This window comes from Neomonachus schauinslandi, chromosome 3 (assembly GCF_002201575.2).
Source record: "Neomonachus schauinslandi chromosome 3, ASM220157v2, whole genome shotgun sequence".
Taxonomy (NCBI): domain Eukaryota; kingdom Metazoa; phylum Chordata; class Mammalia; order Carnivora; family Phocidae; genus Neomonachus; species Neomonachus schauinslandi.
In genome coordinates, this window is record NC_058405.1 from 127,123,882 (window position 1) to 127,147,255 (window position 23,374).

A 23,374-nucleotide genomic window follows, 5' to 3' on the forward strand; every position below is an offset into this window, starting at 1 on the left:
GTCTCCCGTGGACTTGGCTGAGGCTCCGTTGGCCTGCCTTGCCTTGCCCTCTCGATCCTGCTTTCTGCCTCTCTTCCATTAGCGATGATCCTTAATAAATACCCCTCATGCCAAACTCCATCTCAGTGTCTGCTTCTGGAAAATCCAGCCAACAAGCACTCTCGAGAATCTCTCTGAGGATCCCAGAGGACTGAGAATCCTTCTTCTGGGGCCCTGATTTTTCTTGCAAGCTTCTAGTCTCAAAGTTCAGCTTCCGGTTGTATACTCCCATCAGTACTTGAAATTCAACAGGTCCAAAGCTGACACATAACCCATCTCCTGGGCTTGTGCCTGAGAACAACTTGTGGTTCCCCCGCCCCCCGCTTTATAATTTATTTAATGGCACTACCATTGTATTCCCACAGGATCAAAACTTGAGAGGTAATTTTGATTTTTCACACATCTTGCTCTGTACAGTCTATTATTCACGCTTCTTAACATGGAAAGAACTTTACTCACTTCTCCAGGGATTCACTCCCCTCTAAACAAGGGATCTGCTGAAATTGTAATGGAGACTTTCATTTTTCTCCTGGGATATCTATTCCCTTTAATAGTTTTCAGTTTCCCTTCTCTTCGATTCATAAACTTTAAAAGACACAAAAATTTTTTTCTCATAAAGGATACACACACACCAAATTCCAACCCACAATCACCTACTTATTTTGGAGTGCAGTATATTGGCTCACCTATTGAATAAAAGAATAATGCTTTGAGAGGGTGGCAGCAAGGGCCAAGGGCTTCACTTTTCCTCCTGCAGCTGAGATTAAGGCAGCACAGTCATTAAAACAAAATATTCATTTTGTTTAAAATAAAGCAATAAAACAAAAAAATACATTCAATTTTCTTTTCCTCTTTATCTTTTACATTGGACTAACGAGTAAAGGAAACCAAGCCTTGATAAATGTCGAAATAATAATTTTATAATATACAGACTAAAACGTGTGTGAATGTGATGCGGTTTAGAAGTCTCTCAAAACATATATACTTTTGAAAGCAGTCAACTCATTGAAAGGTACTGCTGTTTAAAACTGAAAGTTGTGTTGTCAGTTGAAGATGAGAAACTGAGATGTTTGTGAGGGAGAGATTGTCAGCAAAACAGTAGAACATTTCCTGCCCATGGGTGCAGTCTTGAGGATTTGCGATGGCCATGACGAGTCCAGCAACCATCACCATGACACCGACAGGAAGCATGATACAGGACATAATCTTATCTGAGTGTGTCCTCGGTTCTTCAGACAGTTTCAGATAGCATGCTGATGGAATGATAAAAATTAGTGGAGTGGCACAGAGCACACCCTGCATATTGAAAACAAGAAATAACAGTATGTTACCAAATGGAGCATTCTTTGGACATCTTTTTTTAAAAATTTTTTTGTTTGTTTGTTTTATTTATTTATTCATGAGAGTCAGAGAGAGAGAGAGAGAGGCAGTGGCAGAGGGAGAAGCAGGCTTCCCGCCTAGCAGGGAGCCCGATGCGGGACTCGATCCCAGGACCCTGGGATCATGACCTGAGCCGAAGGCAGACGCTTAACCATCTGAGCCACCCAGGTGTCCCTGGACATCTTTTTTTTAAAGATTTTATTTGTTTGACAGAGAGAGACACAGCGAGAGAGGGAACACAAGCAGGAGGAGTGGGAGAGGGAGAAGCAGGTCTCCCGCTGAACAGAGAGCCCAATGCGGGGCTTGATCCCAGGACCCTGGGATCATGACCTGAGCCGAAGGCAGACGCCTAACGACTGAGCCACCCAGGTGCCCCTGGACAGTTTTTGAAATAGATTTACAAAATGTATCTGTCTTTGTATATGTTAAAAGCTAAATAGGTTTAGTTGAATCAACCAAGGGAAAGAAGAATAACCCAATAAAGATTTAGGAATAGGTTTTCCCCTTTCTGATGATATATTTACAAAGGAGAAGAATAAAACAGTGTATCAGACTTAAGAAAAAAATGATCAGAAAATAATAATTTAGAAAATAAAGCAGAAGGTAAGACCAACTTCTGGCAAACTCTTGAAATGTCCCATATTTTCAGCACGTCACATTTTCTTACATTCTTATTTCAAATTGCTGAGTAACTATTATGCTGTTCAAATGTGAGCAGTCTATTTGACATATATGTACAAGAGGAGACTGACTTCCGGGAAGCGTGTAGGGGATATTATCTTTCCTCTTTCTTGAGTTGGTGTGAAAGTAGGTGCCCCTCTGTATGAGAAAAGAAAACTATCACCCCGAGGGCACTTAACATGAAATAGCATTTCTAAATCCTCTTTCAAGTAAAACTAAACATGTTAAGTACCCTAGAAAATTGACAGCAGAACTAAATGGCTATGACTCATTCACCCTCACCTACGTTAGCTTATGGATAAGTCCAACCTGAGGGGGCATGTCAGATTGAAACTTATGGGGAATAGTGTTGTCTATTATAAAAATACCAAGAGGGGCGCCTGGTGGCTCAGTCAGTTAAGCCTCCACTCTTGATTTCGGCTCAGGTTGTGATCTCACGGTCGTGAGATGGAGCCACATGTCAGTCTCTGCACTCAGCGGGGAGTCTGAGATTCTCTTTCTCGCTCTCTCTGCCCCTCCCCCCACTCAACGCCACGTTGTGTGTGTGTGCTCTCTTACTCTCTCCCAAATAAATAAATAAATCTTAAAAAAATTTAAAAAATACCAAGAGTTACTGACTTCAAAGAAAAGATACTTTCCCTTTGAGGAGGCTAAATTTGTACTAGACAATTTGCAAATGATATAATGTTAAAATGTAATGCATTTTAGGCAATATAGTTTTAAAATTATATTAAATGTTAATTATATATTAAACAAAATATAACATACTATTAAAATATATTAATTATAACTGTATAACAAATGACATTCTCTTAAGCCATAAAACACAAGTTTTTAAAAACAGACAATAGCAAATGTGATATTGGTTTAAAACTAAAAGGAAGCTTTCCATAAAATACATGTTTTGCTATATTTCAAAAAGTTATTATGGAAATATGTAAATATACAGAAAAGTAGAAAGAAGAGTATAATGAAAGCCTATACAACCTATCACCTAAGGTTTAAGCGCTTTTTGACACATTATTTAGTAGATTTCCCCAGGGAAAAAATCACAGAAAACTGATTTTGAAGCTGGATGATGTAAAAAACAGATTATAACTTAAAATAGTTTTACAAGAAATATTTTCTCAATATCATCATTTACTACAATTACTGTTATACTCAGTGCCATCCTCAGAACAGAAATATTACAACTATGATTCCAAAAACATTGCTTTTTTAGCTTTTACAAAAATAGAAGTCTAGAGAAATGGCAGTTGATTGGAATATGGTATGAAATGACTAATGAGGCACTATCTAAAAATTTGGGGAAGAATAAGAGAGACCACACTTCATGGAAAATATGTCTATAGCCAAAGATATAAGAGTGAGAAAAGAGGTGCTAAAGTGTATTCTAATTTAAAATATATGGAAAATGTAATTTTGCCATTCATAGTACCTGCATACAAATGAATACCTACAAAGGTACACAGATATAAAGAATTAGTTTTCACATGGCAAGAATTGAATGAATTATGGACTTCTTTGGCTGTCTCGAAACACTTGAAACTGACAATGTTCTTTTAAGAAAAATACTGTAGAACTCCATCTGTGTTTATAATAATTATTATCCTTTGATTTCTTTGAAAAAAATTTGAAAACAATGAAAAAATAATTAAGATATAAATATATGTATGTGGGTATGGGGTGTGTATATGTATAGAATCTCTTCTCTTTACAGGAACAAACATGTGAAATTAATTCATCTGGAACTTCAGAGTGTTGAAAGTGCTATCAGGATGAAAACCGCCACCAGCTGCTGCTAAGAAGCTGTCATCAGTCAGCATTTTGGGACACTTCCAAACCTAACTTGCTGGGCAGTCCAAAGCAATGGGTGTTCTGTTTATGCTATAATTCTTAAGAGTTGAGAAAGTAGCAATTAGTGGGAAAACTGTATAGCTGATGTTTGTACTGGAAGAAGTCCAGTTGAGTATCTTGTCTAGATAGCAGTTACTTTCTTAATATTTGAAAGTGCAGTCTTGCTAGAAGTTGTTGTTAGGACCCAAGATCATCAATAGAATGATACAGCAGTTCCATCTGCTCTTTTTCCTGTAAATTCGTCCTGCTTATTAGATCTACTAAATATAGCCTTGTGTGAGAATACACCACTGGCTTTGGAATAATTTTTGGAATTGCTTGACAGGATGTAAATATCCTTTCATTAAAGGGATAATAAAATATAGCCTTATTTTAAAGGCAGGGCAGCACTGTCCTTTGATAATAATACTGTCGATGCCAGGGCATTCTGCAATTTGCTGTAAGGAAATAACAGAAGGTGTTGAAGATTTTTACTGGCAATACAAATTGGGAACTTAATTGAATTCTCCTACCAGAATAGAAAACCTCTCAAAGGATACAAGGAAGCTGAAAACTAAACAAAAGAATGCTTATACCTCTTCTAAGTTTCTACTTTGTAATCAGTTTGGATTCATGAAATGTATTCCTGTACCTTAAAGAGAAACTCTCACTAACTCAGGAGGCCTTTGGCAGCTTGGACTATGCCTTGCTCACCCTGATGTATCTCTCTGTGCGGGCTGGCGCTGGGTAATTGGCTTGCTTGCTTCCTTCTACTTTAAGCTGTGCACAATGCTTTTTGGGCTGGTTACTCTGGCCACAGGCCCCAGCTGCTTCATCTTTTCTCTTTGTACTGTGAGTAAAAAACCCATAGGGCCCAATAACTGTAGATGCTTTTTTTCTCTAATAGCAACATCAGTGCCCAGATCCTGGATTCTTAATACCAAGAATGGGACTTCTGTTTATTTTATTTGCTTCTAAAATGAATCCTTTAAAATGGAGGGTGCATTTCCTTTGGAAAATGTCATTGTTGTCTACTGCTATGAAAACAATGAAATAAAAAGGAAGCTAAGCTCTAAATGGGGTTTTGCTTTTTATTAGGTACTAATAAAACTCCAAATAATTTATCCTATATTATTCTAGTTATAATAAGTAACAGCATTTCCCTAACTTCACAAATTGAAGGTCTGATTCTATTACACATCTCATTAGTGAAGATCATTATTCTACTTAGCGATGATTCAGACACCACAGAAAAGAATTATTAGCATACAACAATTGTTAACTAAGATAAAAGCTATTAGCTAAAAATTAATTTAGATGAAAATCTTTCAGTTCCATGTTATTTCATCTCCTGGTATTGATTTTAACTCACTGTTAAGATCTAGCCATATATATTATGGATTACTCTTAACCTCACTTATAGGTAAATTTAATGTAGAGGCTTTTAACTTAAAAATTGGATAGAGAAATGAATCTGCTTATTTTATATAATTTAAAGCCTTCTATTTAGGAAACCTTAGGCTAGCATAATAGTTAAAAATGTGGGCTATAGGGGCTGAAAGCCTGTGGTCAAATCTTGATTCGGCCACTTACAGCTAGTGTGAACTATTTAATCACTCTATTTAATCACTCTGTTCCTCAGTTTCTTCATCTGTAAAACTAATACAGGTTAAGGAAGATAACGCATGCAAAACACTTGGCACAGAGTAATCGATACATGTTAGCTTACACTGTCATTCTGAAGTGGAACACAGTATGCTTTAGGTACTTCTAAAGTGTTGCATGATCCAGCCTATAACAGTTACTGAGAGAAATGATGCCTCATCCGGCTCTATTAAACATGACAAATGCCACAAGAAGGCAGATGAGTAAAGATCTGAATATGTTGTTGTGCATGCCAAAAGACTTTTGTTGATTGGAAAAACATATGCTCGGGTCATCTGTAAAAGAATGGAGATCCTATATTTTATTACATTCTCATAAAATGCCCTTAGTGATTCAGCATTTCCGTGTAACACCTGGTGCTTACCACAAGTGCACTCCTTAATCCCCATCACCTGTATTACCCATCCCCCACCTACCTCCCCTCTGGTAATCATCAGTTTGTTCTCTATAGTTGAGAGTCTGTTTCTTGGTTTGCTTCCCTCTCTCTTTTTTCCCCCTTTGCTTGTGTGTTTCCTAAATTCCACAAATGAGTGAAATCATATCATATTTGTCTTTCTCTGACTTATTTCACTTAGCATAATACTCTCTAGCTCCATTCATGTTGTTACAAATGGCAAGATTTCATTCTTTATGTCTGAGTAATATTCATTGTGTATGTATGCCACATCTTCTTTTTTTTTTTTTTTTTTTTTTAAAGATTTTATTTATTTATTTGAGAGAGAGAGAGAGAGAATGAGAGACAGAGAGCATGAGAGGGAGGAGGGTCAGAGGGAGAAGCAGACTCCCTGCCGAGCAGGGAGCCCGATGCGGGACTCGATCCCGGGACTCCAGGATCATGACCTGAGCCGAAGGCAGTCGCTTAACCAACTGAGCCACCCAGGCGCCCTGCCACATCTTCTTTATCCATTCATCACTCGATGGACATTTGGGATGTTTCCATAATTTAGTTATTATAGATAATGCTGCTATAGACATTAGGGTGCCTGTATCCCTTTGAATTAGTGTTTTTGTATTCTTTGGGTAAATACCTAGTAGTGCAATTGCTGGGTCATAGGGTAGTTCTATTTTTAACTTTTTGAGGAACCTCCATACTGTTCTCCAGAATGACTGCACCAGTTTGCATTCCCACCAACAGTGCAAGAGGATTCCCCTTTCTCCACATTCTTGCCAACATCTATTTTTTCTTGTGTTGTTAATTTTAGCCATTCTGGCAGGTGTGAGATGACATCTCATTGTAGTTTTGATTTGTATTTCCCTGATGATGAGTGATGTTGAGCATCTTTTCACGTATCTGTTGGCCCTCTGTATGTCTTCTGCCCATTTTTAAATTGGATTATTCATTTTTGGGGTGTTGAGTTTTATAAGGTCTTTATATGTTTTAGATACTGACCCTTTATCAGAGGTCATTTGCAAATATCTTCTCCCATTCCATAGGTTGCCTTTTAGTGTTGTGGATTGTTTCCTTCTCTGTGCAGAAGCTTTTTATTTTAACGTAGTCCCAATAGGTTATTTTTACTTTTGTTTCCCTTGCCTCAGGAGACATATGTAGCAAGAAGTTGCTATGGCTGATGTCAAATGGGTTACTACTGCCTGTGTTCTCCTGTACGATTTTTACAGTTTCAAGTCTCACATTTAGGTCTTTAATCCATTTTGAATTTATTTTTGTGTTTGATGTAAGGCAATGGCCCAGTTTTATTCTTTTGCATGTTGCTATCCACTTTTCCCAACACTATTTGTTGAAGAGACTGTCTTTTCCCATTGGATATTCTTTCCTGCTTTGATAACAATTAATTGACCAAATAGTTATGGGCTCATTTCTTTAAACCTAGTGTAATTGTCTTGGGTTATTAGATCGTAACAGACAACTTAAAATAAATCTTATTTAATTGTCTTTTTATGAATATCTATATAATCAGGTTTTTAAAAAATCTAAGGATCTAGAATCATGTTTTAAATTTTTTAAAATAGTCTTCCACAACCAGCTGAGATCTTGGCTTTATAATAGACATTCATCCAATATTCTTCCCTTATTATTCTATAATACCAGGATTCTGTCTTTTTAATTTTTTTTTACTTTTTAAAGATGTTTATTTATTTATTTGACAGAGAGAGACACAGCGAGAGAGGGAACACAAGCAGGGGGAGTGGGAGAGGGAGAAGCAGGCTTTCCGCTGAGCAGAGAGCCTGATGCGGGGCTCGATCCCAGGACCCTGGGATCATGACCTGAGCCGAAGGCAGATGCTTAACGGCTGAGCCACCCAGGCGCCCCCAGAATTCTGTCTTAACCACAAAAAACTTTCAACATAAGTACAATAGGGAATATTTAATGTAATTAAGTGCTTACAATTTTGTTGTGCAAGTGTCAGAGAGATAAGCAATTAACAGAAAGTTAGGGTAATATTTACAAAAATATCTCATTACTAAAAAATAAGCAATATGTATGTGCTTGTTTAATTTAAAGGGAATAAAAAATTGTTAGGCTATCAACATGTGGTGAGCTATCAGGCAGTTGATAAACATTTTTTCATATCAAAATTTTACAATATTAAAAAAACACACAACCAAATATGAACTCAAATGAGACATTTAACAAAGTAAGAAATAACAGATCTGGGAATCATTATGTTGATCATACCTCAGCACAGATAAAAGATTACTATCATTGTCAATGCCATCAATTTTTGGTAACACTTACTATCCCAGTGCTACACTAAAGGATGTCTTTTATGTCCAGGAACATTTGTAGAAATAGTTCCTGATCTGTGTTCCCAAGGGGCAATTGCCCATGCAGTAATTTGAGCACTGTGTTCTTAGCACTATGCCATATACTGTGGAGGATGGAAGAGGCAGCTAAATATCATTCTCGTCTTCAAAGAACTTACTCTCTGGTAGGGAAGGCCAGCTTATGGACAATCCAGACAGTATATGATACATGATGACAATACATAAATCAAGTTAGTGCATTAAGGTAGCAGTCATCCACTTACATAGATCAACGTTAGAATGTGAAATGATTTTGTATGAACCTTCTAGACTTTGGTCTATGCAAAACTGAGAAGTAGGTGAAAGTTACCTTTAATATTTATGCATCTCTCCTATGAGCTTTCTTTCCAATGCTGGTGGAATAGATGATTCCCCAGGCTCCTGTGGTTTTGAGAAACAGCCTACTCCCTACTCTTCATATACCCTGCTACGAGAACATCCCCAAAAGTGTATTACCGACTGAATCTATTTTGTCTGGAACTTCAAATCCAGATGGCATCTGGAGGGAATAGTATCTTGGGCACTGACAATAATACCTTCACCTATCCCTCAACTCTCAATGGAGTGAGTAAATAATGACTTGGGATCCCATCTGTAACAGTCTGCCCTCCCTGTGGTGCATAATTAATAAATGCTAAGTGGTGGGATTCTGAATAGAAATTCCATAAAGATTGTAGAAGAGTAAGATTAATGACTCTGAAGTGGCAGATCCATTTCTATTCATTTCTCACCAGATGGCATCATTGTCCCAGCTCCACAAAGTAGAACCAAGGAGTCGTTCTTGATGTGTCCCTCTATCCCCCTTTGTCACAAAATCCTATTAATCTTTTCTCATAAATGTCTTTTGGGAATCCATCTCTTTCCTTTCTCTTCTTCTTGATTTACGTAGCAGCTGAACTTTTCATGTTTATTTGTGAGATTGTATGCTCCATGAAAGCATAGAGCCTTCCTGATTTCCTCCCATCATTGTATCTCAGTTACATAGTAATAATATATACTTAATCAACAAATAAATGAGTTAGAAGTTGCACTGGACCTTAAATCTTTGTAAGATTTGGACAGAAATGAAAGGAAAATAATAATTGTAAAAGAATAAACATAGGCAAAGGATAAAAGAAAGAATTACTATGGCTTACTCATAGGCTAAAAATAAGATTGACTAGAGCTAAAGGTGGATTTGGGAAAGTAAATGGTAAATAAGTTTCCATAGAAGGCATGGGGTCAGATTATAGAGGCAACAGTTTATGCTTGCTCTGGTAGGAAAGTGGAGATTTTTAAGTATTGTCATGATAAACTGGAAGCAGAACTTAAATATGTGCTAGCTGAAACAAAGAGACAGTATTAGTTCAGATGTGATATAACGAGGACTTAGACTTGGGAGAGAGCAGTAGAGATTATGAGGGAAAGGTCTAGAGGGTTTCATTAAATACGTGTGGATGAAGATAATTATATCCATATCCCACATTCACTTACCACAGCCCAAGTTCTTTTCCTTTAAAATATTTCGTTTCCCTTTCTAGACCTGTTTTTATGCAGCAACTTCCAGATCCACTTAATATGTAGCTGTTTTTAGTAATGTTTATGTATTATAGAAAATAAAATATGCAAAAGTGCTCCAAACCAGGGTGTCTCAACCTCAGCACTACTGACATTTTAGATTGGATAATTCTTTATGATGGGGGCTGTCTTGTGCATTGTAGGCACGTCAGCAGCGTCCTCAGCCTTTCCCAATAGATGCCAGTAGCACCCACATATCCACCTGTGACAGCAAAAATGTTCCCTTGGTGAGGAGGAGCAAAATCTCCCCCACTGGAGAACCACTGCTCTAAAAGTATATAATCTTATGAAGTACCCAAAATCATCATTGTAATAATTATTATTACATAACAAACACATTTTCATTTCATTTCAGAAACTGATACTTCGTTAGGGAAAATACATCCTTCATTAAATATAAACATTATTTTTAAAGGGATTTTTAGAAATGGAGGTGTAAATCTTTAAATATACTTACATTGAGTTCTAAAACTTTTCCAAGGCAATCAATCAGCAATGATATAAGCATGGCTACAGTAATGATAACCACTGTTACAATAATGTGGAAGACCAACGAAAGATTCCCACCAAAAAACACATTGGCAATTACCTGCCAAAGAAACACATTATTTAGAGACGGATTCTCAGAGGCATGCAGGACTTATTAAGAAAGTATATCATATTATAGCACTTAGGACTGTATAAAACACTACCAGTAAGGCAATCGATCAAATCTTAAGCCATACGAATGTCCTATCTTTTCCAAAGTACTTACACATAGACAAACACACATTTCAATAACAAGTGTTCCTTGCCGAATTATTAGACAGGTGGTATATTATATTACAGACCCAAAACATGGCATATAATGGGTGAAAAATATATTTCTCAAGTGTAAGAAAGATCTTAGGAAGTTGCCTTATAAGGTATTTGAGTCCAACAAGGTCGTCACTAACAGAATCTATGGATGGTATTTAGATTTTTGAATGAGAGGAGATTGGAGAGAGTCAACCAATCTAAGAAAACAAATAGTGATCTGGATAAAAAAGATCAAATAGAATTTAGAACTAGAAGAGCTTTAGTTACCTAGATCATCTTTCTTGAGTGATCAGCTTTACAGCAATCCTGAAATGTACTTGTCCTACCTTGGCTTGAGGTAGGGCTTAAAACATGGGTAGGATTTAGAGCAGAATTAGAGACTGAGGCAACAGTGTGAAAAGAGCAAAAGAAGAAAGAAGAACAGGAAAGATACCTATGGAAGACAAGAAAGAGACAATCTGAATAGGGTTGACTCTGCGAGAGAACCCTGACACAAGAGTTGGAAATGGTAGAAGGTCAGATGCTGGGGGACCTTAATGAAGCCAACCCTCCAAGCTGTTACTTACCTAACATTCCTAGATAAGTAACATTCCTCACAGACTGGACACTGCCATAACCCTGCTAATAATTACTGGGAATATTAATAACTTTTACTCATTTATGGTTTTACAATTAGTGATATTTTTAAAATATTTAAAATTCATTCTTATAGAAGCCTCTAATATATGATTATAATAGTAGAAAATCACTGCATGTGGCAGGCTACTGAGAGATATTCATTAGGGGTATGGACAGGCTTTTTGGCACCCTCGTATGTGGCTGGCTACTTTACCTATGAGTAGAAATGGCTTTGACTGTGTTTATGCTAACTGTGTGTGTGTGTGTGTGTGTGTGTGTGTGTGTGTGTAGAAAGGAGAGAAAAAGGAAGTGAATGAGGGAAGTATATTTGAGGTTCCTCTGCCTAGTATTTGCTATCATGGCAGAGATCTTGAGTTAGTTCTATCTTCCTGTCATGGCAGCTAGAAAGGAAACAAGTTCCAAGAACTAAAGACATAAACTGTGCAGGTGGAGTGACTCAGATTGTCCACAAGCAGTTCACCAGAAGCCACATGAGAATGTAGCATCTGTTACCGTTGACCTACAGATCAGATTTGAACCCAAAGTACTGGGCAGAAGCTAAAATAAAACCATTTCCTGCATCTAACAAGAGCAAAAAATTTTTCAAGTTTCTTAGATTTGAAAAATCTTCATAAAGTAAGTTTCAGTCTACTTCTCCCTTATATCCAAGGTGGAGAACTAGCCTGTGAGTTACACATTTGTAAGTGAGGACAAGTGCTAACTGTAAAGGGTATACGTAGTGCTGAACAATTCCTTATTCCACGTCCCTGAGCAGTTCCTTACCCCCAGAACTGGAATAAGGAAGGCACTGGTCTTCCTCTAGAAGCCTGCTGATTAGTTAGCGTATTTAAAGCTCTGTAGGCGGTTCACGTCACACATTAGACCCATTCACATGGTGCACAGTGTAAACAGCCTCTAGGAATAGATCCTAAAACTAAGCCCTTTTCAGTGTGATTGCTGAAAGAACCACTGTGAAGCAGGATCATGTTTTTCTGCTGAGTGGTACAGTGGATTTTTCGCTGACTGTATAAGGGATTCCCGACAAGCTATCCAGCTTTACAGAAAGAGAATGACTTCTTTTTCATTTAATCGTCCTTTGCAAATCCATACATATAGTACAAATACATCACAAATACATATATATGTGATATACTATCTTTATTATTTTACATGGTGTAAAAATATAAATATATCTGTATAAATATATAAATAAAATACATCTGTAAAACTAGTGGTTTACATTGAATTCGGGTTTTCCATAGATAATAAGACATTTTAGTTTTTTCAAAATAACAAAACTGATCAAAATCTGTTCCAAGTTGCCTTTAACACACACTGACTTATAAAACATCTTAGCAAAAGGACGATTTTGTAAAACACGTTTTAAATCTTAGTACTTAATTTCTTTGTAAGAATGCTTTTAAGAAAAAACCACTTAGTTTGGCTCTATTAAAGGCTGGCATTCATTTTGGAATGCAGTTGTATAAATATTTATACTTATGCTAATATAAACTAAACCACCAAACATGATCTTCAAATCCAACTTTTGAAAAAGTAACTTGTAAACATTTGAATATAAATTTATCTTTAAACTGGTTGGAAAAGAGACTTATAAATTATATGACTTGTCATGCACTTGTGAATTTGCAGATTTAAATTATTTACAAATCTTCCTAAATTAAATGTAGTAGAGGAATCGACTGGGTAAAATGTTGGAAAGGAATTGTGCTTACCTCTCTAGTCACAAAGCATTCAATTGGGTACGTTAAAATGACAGTGACTCCATAACAGAACCTTCCGAATGTTACCAAATCATCATTTCTGCAATAGTTTTCAAATAAGTCTCCTAGAGAATAATATAAAATAGATTTATTTCAACTGAATATTTGAGATAAATATCTAACAAATCAGATATTGGATATTTATTGTATAAGTGGAGCTCCATAAACTCCATTTAATTAATAGACTAGACTGCCAAGTCTAATACAAGGTTTTTTGCTTTCAATAACTATATAATTATTTTTTTATTTTATTATGTTATGTTAGTCACCATACAATATAACTATATAATTATTGACTGATATTAAAACTAGTACATTTTCCACTTGAGATGAATTCATCAGTGACAGTTTTTCTCTTATTCTCATTGTTTGTTTTTAGTAGATCTGCCTTAAATTTGTATCAACTTCTGAAAAATACTTTCATCCATTGTCTTCTGACACCTGAACCAACTCCCTAAATTCTTGTGCACTAGCTTTATAAACTTGCTTCTGGTCTTTGTTTCTGGTAAATAAGTGACTTCGTTATTAAAAAAAAAAAAAAAAAAGTCTTAAAATAAACAAATTTCCTTTTGAAATGTTATTCTTAGATCAAGGGCAATCCTGAAAGGAAGAACAGACCAGCACATCTGGGGAGCTGAATTTCCTGTATATCATGCTATAGGGTTTAATCCCAGACTGAGGGCCACATTTTCTCAGACATCTATAAAGAAATAGAGGGATCTAATGAGGGCCCAGAAGTCATGTCAGCAAAAAGTTTCCCAATACTGAAACAAACAATAATTGGGCCTATTTCTTTCTTTCTTTCTTTTTTTTTTTTTTTTTAAGATTTTATTTATTTATTTGACAGAGAAAGACACAGTGAGAGAGGGAACACAAGCAGGGGGAGTGGGAGAGGGAGAAGCAGGCCTCTTGCGGAGCAGGGAGCCTGATGCGGGGCTCAATCCCAGGACCCCAGGATCATGACCTGAGCCGAAGGCACACGCCTAACAACTGAGCCACCCAGGTGCCCCAGGTCTATTTATTTCCTAAATATAACATGCTTACATTTTAAAATTTGGGTCACATTTTCCAGTTAGACTGAATAGAAAAATAAGATCAAAGTCACACACTACTACACTATTTAAAAAGAAAACAAAACTATACTTCTGTCCTTTTTTCTTTAATTAAAAAGCTAAATGACCCGCCTCTGCCAAGACTTACTTTAATGACTCTTCTCCCCTCCTCCTATCAACTGGAACAAATGCACATTACTTTCTAGGGTCGCTTTTAGGCAGAAAGGGATTAAACCACAAGCAGTCGTGGCAGAGACCTGCTTTAAGGTTGACTGAAAAGCTTCTACCACTCAGAAAAGAGGACAGAAGGTCCCTGTTCATTAACCTTCAGTAAAAAGTGACTGAGAATGTCAAGAACAACCTCGACTTCTTTACTGCCTCACAAGCTGAAATGTCTCTACTAAAAGGGAAAAAAAAAAGAAGCAAGCAGTTTGCACAGGTAAGACCAGATTTGCCTAAAATGAAATGGCCTGAAGAAACAATGTCAGCTTATTCCAGCTTGAGTCTAAGTATATTTTCAGGAATTATAGCTAGGTTAAAACAACAACAACAACAACAAAAAGCCCAAACCAAAGCCAACCTGTCAGCTTTGTTATATAAAGATTTAATTATATCTAAGCAATTACCACCAATAACAACACTCGGAAGGTGTGACTAAGAAAAAGGGCTTATGTCTTACAGGGAAGGCATTTAAAAACCAAGGTTTTGTACAGACTGGAGCCTACAGGCCATTCACCTTGGCAAATGATGTAGCAATAGTGATACATGGCAGTGTTTTGAAACACAATTTTTATCAAGACTTTCACGGTCACTTCATTGCTACACTCTAATGGCACATACATGGGTTGTATTTTTGATGGCATTGGAATTACGTTAAACCCTTTGTTTTGAAGCCATTCTTGCTTTTTTCTTTATTTCTTGAGAAATCTCTGCCTATAATCATAGTTACCTGTAACCTCTATTTGAAACAATACACCCAAGAGTACCTAGTATCATCTGAAAACTAAGTGAAGAGGAGCTGGAGGATAAGAGACAGCTTTTAATGGGCCGCATTTGACCAAAGTGGGGTAGACAGCAAGAGAGAACGGAATGAAAATTGAACTGGAAGTCAGGAGACTTGTTTTCTACTTTGTCACCAGCCAGCTTGGGCAGGTTCCTTCACCTCTTTGTGTTTTAAGCAGGGGGTAAAACTAGTTATTCCACTTACCTTCATAGGGTTGTTTCAAGGTCATATGAGATAATAGACCTGCAAAAGCTGTGGCATGTTTGAATCACAGCATTTACCAGGGTATTAATACTACACAGAGGAGTGAGTGCACAGGTCAAAGGAAGAAGAGATAGCCACTCAGCTGTTGGGCCTGGGTGAACAGGGAAAAGAAAATAAATTCAGTGTCAGGTGGTGGAGGAGGGGAGGGGAGGGGTGGGGCTGGTTCTGTGGGAAAGATGATGTTTTGTGTTTAAGGCAAGAATGGGATAACTAAGTAGGAATGTCCTGCAGGCAAGAGGCTGGAGATGAAAAGAAAGGTCTGGACTAGAGTTTATAAAACAATGACAATCTCCAGGGAATGTGCTGAGAGAAAAGGAGGCAACTTGCCTGAGCCAGTTGATGGAAGGTGGGAGGAGAAAGGGAGAGAAGGTAAGAGAAAGCAAAGAGCAGTCGCTCAGGGAGACGGAGCGAATGATGATATGGTAGTGCTCCTTCTCCTATGGGAGGGAAGACAGGATGTTCAGAACTGTTAAGTGATTCACACAGGTGCATGAGAATCAGAACCAAGACTCTTCACTTTGAAGAGTGAGAGGATGCTGGTATTTCTGAAAGTGAAGCTGCAGTGGAGAGGGAAGCCAGATTTCAAGTGCTCTTAAGCGACAGCATGGAAGAAGAGAGGAAAGGAACTACAGAAACAAGTTCAGCAGTTCAAAAGGGAGAAGATCAGGAAAACAGAAACAGCAGAGGTGGGAAGGTAGAGGAGAGAATGGACAGAAGAGATAAGTAGAATACTGGGTATAATTGTGCCCCAAATGAGAAGCGACAGAACCAGTCCATGTGAATCATGAAATATGATGAGAACTGAACCTCTCATTTTACCTTGGGTGAAGCCAGTAAAGGTCAAGTATCCACATGTAGCAAAGAGAGTACTGATAAGTACAGAAGCCAAGGTGGACACATGGATGATGCGGGACCAGTTAGCTACTGTGGGGTCTTCCAAAGAACCATAAACTAAGAAGCAGTTATGGTGGCAGATAAATGCTGCAATACAAAAAAGAAAAAAAAAAAAAAAGAGCACCATTAAAGCAAACGTTACTGGATTATCCTTCTCCTTCGGTGCCCATGGTTCTTGGTCACGTGGCTTCGAAGAATGAAGAGGTAGACCGGACAGAGTGGTGGGCAGCGAAGCAAGTTTACTGAGCAATAGCAAAGTGATAGTACAAAGCTCCCGAGGATGGAGGGGACCCAAGAGGGTTGCCATTGGAGTTTCTAAATCTATAGGGGTTTTTATGGGCTTGTTGGAGGGCTGTTTTAATCTGATTAACCCTCCCTGCACCTGTCATGCAATCAGATTTTTGTCATCTATCTATCACATGGGAAAGGGTGGAGGCCTCTTTCCAGGGCCATGTAAAATCCTTTTAAGGTTGGTTTCCTCTTAGGGCAGGGGCCCCTTGTCCCTGCCTGCCTGCCTTCCAACTGTCCTTCATCACAAGCACTAAGGTTCTCTTTTTTCTTCTAAAAATTCAGAGATGTATGTGACTTTGGAATGCTACCGAAGTTCAAATACATTAATTTACTAGCTGTCCGAAAATAACTTTTTTTAACAACTGTAGGAATGAGAAATATCACTCACGTTAGGCTTATGTGGTCTCTTCATGTCACTCTTGATATAAACCAGGCCTATCCAACTTTCTCTCCCATTTTCCATTTCCTAGTGGCCTTCCAATCTTAAGGGAAATCTAAACAACCCTATGTTTTCAGTCCCTGGCTTCCTTTCCAATCTGGGATATAACAGAGTAGCTTTAGACATCTGGCCAATTTGTAATACTTTGTGTGCAAGGTTTTGAATAAGCACATAACACTTGCTAGATTTACAAGTTAAAAAATAAGATGACTGTAATGAGTTTTCTGCATGAGAAAGAGACTTGTCCATATTAAATCAAATTTTAGTGATGAGTGAGAAGAGTTTGAGCCTAATTTTATGTTGGCGCAAACTAGACCATATGGTGCTAATAGGAAGTCTAAAACTTTGGACATTTGCTCTCCAGACACAAATAAGAAACTTTTTCATTATACCGAAGACTCCATATTGAGAAAGGGCCTGTGAAATCATATACTCACCAAATGACATCACACCAAGAGCCTGAATGGCATTAGGCTTTGCAAATACCCAAGCATCTTCTGTTTTTGGTCTAGAAGATAAATCAGGTAATTTAATGAATGATCAAACAAATGCGAGCCTAAGCATGTCAGAGAACAAGAAATGGTGTCACAGTAAAAACTGAGTATCTTTAAGTCAGAAATTAATAAGGGGCCCCCATCAATCTTCCTTAATTGTAAATAATTTCCCAGGAACATGCATGTTATGTTTACCTCAGTCCTCTAAAATGCATGTCAAATACTTGGAAAGACTTTATTCTTATATATTTAAAATAACCACTGACTACTTAATTTTATGACATTTTTACTCACCAATTTAACAACAAACATTTGTTATGCACTCCTCATTGAAGATACTGATTGAGGGAGATACAAAAATTAATAATGCAATGTTCCTCCTCGGCTAATCAATACTTCCTTCCTTCCCCTTGAACTCATTCCCCAGGCTCATCCTACCCCAGGGAAATTCATAGTTGGCACTACAGTTGACTGAAGAAGGTGGACATGAGCTAATATTAATTGAGGATGTACTTAACTGTATTCTGGGAATTATCCTCTGATATCTCAATCTTCCCAGTAACACTCACGTATTATTGTCACTATTTAATACATTAGGAAAGTTAAGCTCCGGGTGGTGATAAAACTTGTCAAGCTTCCACAGATAGTAAGTGAAGCTGAGATTTGCTGTTCATCCCAGTATCTCTTTTACACTGAACTGTCAAGTGACCTCAAATTCTCACCTGTGGATATACTTCTCAAAGAGGTTTTGGAAAGATATGAACTTTAAATTACCTGAGGCATCCTATTTCTTAGTGGAATTAAAATATTTGCCAGCCTGTCTATTGGCAGAGCTCGGTCTCCCTGGTTACCATATATCCCTGAGTAATAGTGAAGAGACTAGGTTCTGAGATCAGACAGCCTGTGTTAGTCTTCTGCCCCTTCCACCTGTGTGATCTTAGGCAAGTGATGAACCTTTCTGTGCTTCAGTTTTTATATCTATAAAATGAGAGTAATAAGAGTAGTACCTAATCCATTGAGTTATTGTGTGAATTAAATGAGAGAAAATATGTAAGATTTCTGGAAGAGAGCCTTGCATATAGTCAAGTGTTCAATAACTGGTCACTCATATCATCAATTTATTAATATTATCCATTGTCATTTAATAAAAAGTAGGCAAAATGGCTCAAAGATGTCCAGCTTCCCTGAAAAGGAAAGGCTTGAGTGAAACCCAAAAGAATACATTAAGATAGCAGAGGGGAAAAGGGGAACGAGGGTTGTAGAAAGCCATAAATGCAATCCGTGTAAACGCACCTATTTCATAAGGTCGTTATTCATACTCCATGTAAAACAGACACACACAAAAAGTCTTGTTTGCTCTGTCAAAGTTAGTGGAATTTATGCATTGTATCTTTTTTTTTTTTCATTCCATATTTGAAATGAGCGGTTACAGGCCCTAGAGAATGAGCCAGCCTAGGAGGGAGGCCTCAGGCTGTTACAGGCTTGCGGTGACTCCCGTGTCTTGAGGGGGAGCTGCTCCCACCTCCTGCCTCCACTGTTCTCGCTGCTGTGAACATTAACTGAGAAGAGCGTACGCGTCAAATGCCAAGGTTACCAGGGGAAAAGGCAGATTTTGCCCACGGTCTTTAAAAAATGATTCAGAAAAGCAGCACTAAAAATTACAGAAACTTGGAAGATTGTAAGGTTTTTTTTTTTAAGATTTTTTTTTTTTAAAGATTTTATTTATTTATTTGAGAGAGAGAGACACAGGGAGAGAGGGAACACAGGCAGGGGGAGTGGGAGAGGGAGAAGCGGGCCTCCCGCTGAGCAGGGAGCCCCATGCGGGGCTCGATCCGAGGACCTGGAATCATGACCTGAGCCAAAGGCAGACGCTTAACAACTGAGCCACTTTTTCAAAGATTTTTATTTATTTATTTGACAGAGAGAGACAGCGAGAGAGGGAACACAAGCAGGGGGAGTGGGAGAGGGAGAAGCAGGCTTCCCGCGGAGCAGGGAGCCCGATGCGAGGCTGGATCCCAATACCCCTGGATCATGACCGGAGCCGAAGGCAGTCGCCCAACGACTGAGCCGCACAGAGCCCCATAATTTTGAATTTTTTGTGTTCACCTTAATGATGCATGATTTTATGATTTGTTTATTCATTTATTTATTTTAGTTTTTAGAGAGAGTGAGCGAGCAAGTGATGCGAGGCCGGGGCGGGGCGGGGGTGGGGTGGGGGCGAGGGAGACAGAGGGAGAGGGAGAGAAAGTCTTAAGCAGGTTTCAGGCTCAGTGCAGAGCTTCACTCCGGGCTTGATCTCACCACCCTGAGATCATGACCTGAGCTGAAATCAAGCCGGACTCTTAACCAACAGAGCCACCCAGGCACCCCAATGTTGCTGATTTTGTAAGATGGAAAATAATAAAAAAAGATGTTGCAGATAGGAAAGCATGTGCATCCAAATCTAGGGAAAAGGACATTGAATATGGCTTTCCAATATTTTATAAAATAGCCTGAAATTAGAATTAGTTGCAGAATCAACCAGCTACACACACACACACACACACACGAGAGAGAGAGAGAGAGAGAGAGAGAGAGAGAGAGAAAGTTCCTTGGCATATTTAGAGATTTCTGGAAACTTGATACCCATAACGATTGAGAAAATGAAGTTATATACTGTTCTGATTTTAGACTATAGATGTTGAAATACAAAATGAAATATCAAATGCAACAAGCAGTGTATAAGAAAAAATCATGACTAGGAAGAGTTTTTCAAATAAATGCAAGGGTTGTTCAATAATAGAAAAATCTATTAATGTAATTCATCTCATCAACAGATTAATGGAGAAAAAAAGCTTATGCACTCTCAAAATATGTAGAAGAGCCTACAATCCAGTATTTACTTTGAAAAACATGCTAAGCAAGCTATTAATAAAATAGAACTTCCTTAATCTGACAGGAATATCTACCAAAATCTATAGCAAATGACACATTTAAAAGTGAAAATTTAGAAATATTACAATTAAAGGTGGAAACCAGATAAGGATGTTTACTATCACTGCTTCCAGACTATATCACAGGAATTCCTAGCTAATGCAATAAAATAAGAAGTGATAAGATACTTAATCATTGGAAATGGATAAATTATTTGAACACAACAGAATTGTGTCCACAGAAAATTCAGGGGAATTTGCTGACAAGCTCTTGGAATTAATAAGAGTATTTAGCAAGGTTACCGGATATATGAAATATATACTTGATACATGAAAATCATGATGGTTGAGGTACATAAATAATAACCAAATAAAATGTTTTTTAAATGGCAGTGGCAATAAAAACACTACATATTTTTAAAGATATGCATAATCATAATGGCATGATATAACTGTATGGAAAGACACATATAAATCGAGAGATATACCATATCCAATATATGAATAGGAGGACTCAATATCATGTAGATGTCAATTCTCCCCCAAATTAATATTTAAATTCAAAGAATAAAATATGATATTCAAGGAGAAAATATTTTTTTAAAAAACCCGTAAAAGCAACATAATAGTAAGGATTGATAAACCTGATAATGTTTGTATAATAAAATAATCCATAAACAAAGTTAAAATATAAAGATAAGCTAAAAACTTGTAAATGAGGTTTGTCATGCCTAGAAGATATTCCAATAAGCAATGAACAATACAATTGACAGAAAAGGAAATGAGAATGGTCAATATTTATGCTATCAGTTGCTCACTTTCCTTTATAATCAGAGAAACTCAAATGAAATCCATACAAAAAGATATTTCACACTTAATTCAACAACAGCAAAGTTGATAAATTGCTGGGAAAAGAGAACTTGAAATTATTACAGAGGGAACTGTAAATTGTAAAGCACTTAGGAGAAGAGTTTGATAGTATCTAGTAAAGTTGAAGGTACTCAAAACTTGTAAGCAAACAATTACATTTCTACATATATATCCTAGGGTAGGAAAGTACACATGTGCACACAAAGATATGGATAAGGATGTTCACTAGTGCATTGTTCATATTAGCCAAACTTCGGAAACTACCTCAATTTCAAGCAATAGAACTGATAAATAAATCCATAAGTAAAACATGACATAAACATAAAATTGTGTGCCATAAGAACAATTAAAAAGAGTCACTCAGGGCTAACTGTATCAAAATGGAAATATACAGCATACAAAGCTAAAGGAAAAATCATGAGTTATAGAAGAGAATGTGCATTTTTTTTTTTACCATAGTGGTTATTTATGTATATTTTACAAACATACTAATCAATACTAGATATTGTTGTCAATACATAAATGCATAGTGCAAGTATAAAAACATAAATAGGAATGATTTAAACCAATTTAAGAATAATAATTACCTCTAGGGAAAGAGAAATGAATTGACTTTTAAATATGATAGTCTATTGCTGATAAATATTGAAGTAAATATAGAAAATTATTTCAAAAAGGTCTAGCCCAATTTCCTGCTTCCTGAAGTTTTTATGATTATACAATATTTTCTACATAAAACCTTTCTGGATCTGAACCTAATTTTTAGCCTTAAATTTCCATATATACTCTACAACTGAAACTACATTCTTCCTGCTTTCCAATCCCTTGTTCAATTCATTCAGTTTTCAACAAATATTTGTTGACCACTACCAATGTAGCAATCACTGTTCTAAATCTCTGAGGATACTGCAGAAAAAAAAGACGAAAGAAACAAATCAACTATCTTGGACTATATTGGTGTATATTCTGTACCATCTAGAACAGCACTGTATTAAAGTGTGTGTTTTTTTTAAGATTTTATTTATTTATTTGACAGAGAGAGACATAGCGAGAGAGGGAACACAAGCAGGGGGAGTGGGAGAGGGAGAAGCAGGCTTCCCGCTGAGCAGGGAGCCTGATGCGGGGCTCAATCCCAGGACCCTGGGATCATGACCTAAGCCGAATGCAGACGCTTAAGGACTTAAGGAATTAGTAAAAACTAAGAGTTTTTAACTAAGAGTTAAAGAAATTACCTAAAGAGGTTTAATTTTTTCCTACAGTGTAGAGGTGCCTGGGTGGCTCAGTCGGTTAAGTGTCTGCCTTTGGCTCAGGTCATGATTCTGGGCTCCTCGGATCAAGCCCCATTTGTTGGGCTCCCTGCTCAGTAGGGGGCCTATTTCTCCCTCTCTCTCTGCCCCTGCCCCCTGCTTGTGTTCTCTCACTCTCTCTGTCAAATAAATAAATAAAATCTTAAAAAATTTTTTTTCCTATAGTGTAGCTTATGCTATATATTTCAGTATTGTTTACCACTTGAGTTTTCTGAAGGGCAAATAGAAGAATGGAGGAGTTGAGTATAACAATAAACAGAAAAATACTTTGTTAACTTATAAAGAACCATGGATATCAGAGAGTCTTCAAAATTAAAAAACAAAACAAAATAAAACAAAAACCACCACCACCAACAAAAAAACCCCAACAAACTGGGAGAAACAACCTGAAATTGTTATTATGAATAGAGACCTGGCAGAAAACACATAGTACATAATAGTCATAATTGAAATACTATAAAATATGAGTCAAATAATTGAAATTTAATTTGTATTAAATAAATTATAGGATGAGTGCTTTTTTTAAAGTTTAAAGTATAATTCACATTAAATTACCTATAAACAGGAAATGGTTTTCAAATGATCATTCAAATTCAAACATATTAACACACAACTCTTCTGGAGTATTTATTTTGTACAAAGTGAGGCAGTTTTCTTCTGACGAAATCCCCGAATAAGAACTACTCTCCAATTCCTCTTTGTTTTAGATTCTTCGATTGCTACTGTTGAA

The 23,374-nt window shown here is 37.1% G+C and overlaps 1 protein-coding gene across 2 annotated transcripts in view; it reads right to left on the reverse strand.

The window, feature by feature from the left end:
- Positions 1-1,041: 1,041 nt before the first annotated feature.
- Positions 1,042-23,374, reverse strand: part of SLC38A11 (solute carrier family 38 member 11) — a 52,644-nt gene continuing 30,311 nt past the window's right edge. For both annotated transcript variants that reach the window (XM_021703194.1, XM_021703195.1), the window contains 5 exons: positions 17,499-17,569; positions 16,257-16,418; positions 13,071-13,183; positions 10,379-10,510; positions 1,042-1,335 (listed from right to left, as the gene is read on the reverse strand). In XM_021703194.1, the coding sequence (XP_021558869.1) occupies positions 1,042-1,335; positions 10,379-10,510; positions 13,071-13,183; positions 16,257-16,418; positions 17,499-17,569 (772 nt within the window). The remainder of the gene's footprint in view (positions 1,336-10,378; positions 10,511-13,070; positions 13,184-16,256; positions 16,419-17,498; positions 17,570-23,374) is intronic.